Raw genomic sequence first — 3,338 nt, 5'->3', positions numbered from 1 at the left:
ATATATATATATATATATATATATATAGATATCTTGAAAATAATTATTAATGATTTTTTATTTAATCATTAATTTAGCTTTAAAAATAAAAACTAACTAATTATAAGAATGAATACATTAGAGATATATAAAAATATTTAGATATTGAATTGAATATGTTTCTTAATCATGAAAAACCAAACATGTTTATATATAATATTTATTATTTTTGTTTTTTAATAGAAAAAAAAATTGTTACATGTCGTCTGGTGTACTGGATTGTATGTCTATGGTGTTGATCACATAACGTCATATAGTTCATGCATGTAGCCATATAATACATATACTTTGTGTAGTTGAGAATACAATAATATACTTGTTATGTGTAACCATATTTTCTCGTATACTTCATGTAGCTAGCTATCTTTTTTCCTTTTATTTATTAAATAATTTATTTCGAATTGAACCATTTTTAAAAGTAATTTATTTTTAAAGTTTAATTGTTTTTAAATATAATTTTTATTTTTATTTTTTTTAATTGTTAAAATTGTTTAATAATAAAAGTATTTCTGTCAATTTTCATTTCAAAATGTGTAGTTTTCAAATAATTGTATTTTAATTGTAGTTTTCAAATTTCTTATGAGATTTGGTGTATTTATAAAAATCTCCCTACAGTAAGTCCTCATAGCACATTCACACATGTGAACTCGGTTGTGTATAGTTTTCGACTTCTCACTCTGTTTAAGCAAGCTTCTGTTTTCTTTGCAGATTCTGCTTAGGAGTTGTTCCCGTGAAGAGCTGGCGAAGCTTAAGAAAATTACTGATCGTGCTATAATTGCAGCGTACAATTTGATATTTGAGGCTACTTTTCATCGGGATGCAGGTGCTATATTCAGGTGAACAAGAAAAACTGAGTGGTGATTATTCAGATCACCCCAGTGCAAAACTATGTTGTTGCATGTGGTCACTCTTTGCACAGAGACTGTTTACACTATTTTGGGTAATACTCTTAGCCTTTAAAAAGTTAAATGATCTAAGAAGAAAAGCTAGAATTTTTATGTGAATGCGTTCGTTAAATGTTTTGCAGGCTTGGGAGCATGGTTATGGTTTTTAGGCGTAGTCCCATTGATACAATGTCTATCTGTATGCCTTTATCTGAATTCACTCCTGCATCAATGCCTTGTGATATTGTGACTCCAGTCGAGAGATGACATAAAGAGGCAGCATTACATTCCCGATGATCTCACTTGAATAGTGTCTGAAGCAAACTATTAATACTCTTATTGATGGTAAGGTGCAACATGATATTGCTTAAATATTAAAATCAGACAATGTCATTGGAATCCCCAAGTTGTTGTGACGCTCAAAGTGTTTGGTTCTGATCCGCATATGCTTCGCTGCTTGTCCGTTGACCTTCACCTTACTGGTGTCTTCAGCTGATTTTTCTGATTTCTTTCTTCCCAAGCTAACTATCACCTATTGGAAATAGCGGGATTTATGGGTGGTTGAAGGTGATAATTGAACCATTTTGTACACAACAACTCAAATCAATGAAAAGACTAACATGACTCACTTCGCTTTCAGTCTTGAAGAATCTTTCAAACGACCCCGAAATTTATAAGTTTCATTTCAATCATTGAATGAATTCGGAATCTGTCATTTTCTAACTTGATGGAGCATTATGTGAAATACCAAAATATTTTTTTTTTGGTTAATGTAGCCAAAATATATTAATGTTATTTGAAAGATTTTGATACCTCCAGCGAAGAAAATTGACTGTTCAGGTAATCACGCCGGTTTATAAGGACATGTGGCCCTTTAGATTCCTACCAAAGCAAGTGAAATATTTGACATTTTTTAACGAATAATGTAGCTAATCAATTATTTCCATCTTATTTGTAACTGTTGCGTGACTTTTAAGGAACTTTGATCAGAAGAGTAACCAATTCACGTGAACCGATTCCGTGAAGTAATAAAATTTTGAGAGTTAAAACAAAAGTATCAATTCAGTGCTTTTATTCATTCATCTCCAATATTTTATTACAAATGTAACAAATAAATACACAGCGAGCAAAACAGAGTTCGATTTTCGAACACCCCTTTCGGCTCACCATCTCCAAATTCGATTCCACAAATGGAATTAGTATCCCAAAATAAATCAAATCAATTGAACAAGAATATTAACATAATTTAATAAACTCAATAAAAATGAGAGCTTGATGAACCTTTTTGTTTTTTTTTGTCAGAAGACTAATTATTTATTGGCATGCTTTACGGAGAAGCTCTAACAAAGATACCGCTTTCCTTTTGCCTCTCTCTGTCCCATTGTTCGATAGATCCATCAATGGTACAACCGCGCCAAGTCTACCGATAGTGATCAGTTTCTCGGTGTCTCTCTTACACAGCGAAAGCAATATTGCTGCTGCGTTCTCTCGGTTTCTAGTTTGATCCGTTTGGAGAATACCTATCAATGCGGGCAGAGTATTCGCTTTCACTATCGCGGATTTCGCGTCTAGGTTACTTGCAAGGACCGAGAGTATTGTCAAAGCCTCATCAACCATCCTGTGGCTGCTCGAGTCACTTAGCATCTTAACCAATGCAGTTACTATTCCGGCTCTAACTGCTCGACCTTTATTTCCCTGATAAATGCAGAGATTGAACAATGCCGTGGCTGCATCTTTCTTCCCTCTCGGGGTACCGTTCTCGAGCAGATCCACTAAGGCAGGTATCGCACCGGATCCGCCTATTAAGATCTTGTTCTCATCAGCTAACGAAAGGCTAAAGAGTGTAGCAGCTGCGTTTTCTCTTGCTTCCATGGTTCCGGCTCTAAGGACTTGAACGATTGAGGTGACTGCACCCGAAAACATTATAAGCTCTTTATTGTTTTCATATATAGAAAGGTTGAGAACGCATGTGATTGCGTTTTCCTGCGTTGCAACGTCCTCTGAGGTCAAAAGATTCACTAATACAGGAATCGCTCCTGCTTCTGCAATCAGAATGCGATTGTCCGTGCTTCTCTTTGATAAAGACCTGATTTCGGAAACAGCATTCCTCCGATCCTCTGTTGACCGGCTTGAGAGTCTCTGAACCAATGCCCTGATCACCGACATGTCTCCACGGTTTTTTGACCTGCCATTAATGTAACCTCCGGGTTGCTCAATGTTGTGTTCAGTGCACCACCGAGAGATGAGGCTTCTGAGAACATAGTTTGGCGTAAGCGTAAAGTTTTCGAGTTTCTGCTGAGTCTTCGGACAAGTTAGATTCCCACAGTCGATCCATCTCTGTATGTACGCCCTCTCGTAAGTCTGCCATTGTAGAGAGACAACATCAATAACCAAGCAACAGACAGTAAAAAAAAA

At 35.6% G+C, this 3,338-nt stretch overlaps 1 protein-coding gene across 1 annotated transcript; it reads right to left on the bottom strand.

Moving 5' to 3' along the window:
* On the bottom strand, positions 1,977-3,311 carry LOC109129878 (U-box domain-containing protein 11-like; the record flags this gene model as incomplete). Its single annotated transcript, XM_019238889.1, has 1 exon — positions 1,977-3,311. A coding segment is annotated over one exon (1,074 nt), but the record flags the coding sequence as incomplete, so codon positions are not given.

This window comes from Camelina sativa, chromosome 17 (assembly GCF_000633955.1).
Source record: "Camelina sativa cultivar DH55 chromosome 17, Cs, whole genome shotgun sequence".
Lineage (NCBI taxonomy): Eukaryota > Viridiplantae > Streptophyta > Magnoliopsida > Brassicales > Brassicaceae > Camelina > Camelina sativa.
Note: the sequence above shows the minus strand (reverse complement) of the source record. Positions and strands in the feature narration are given on the sequence as shown.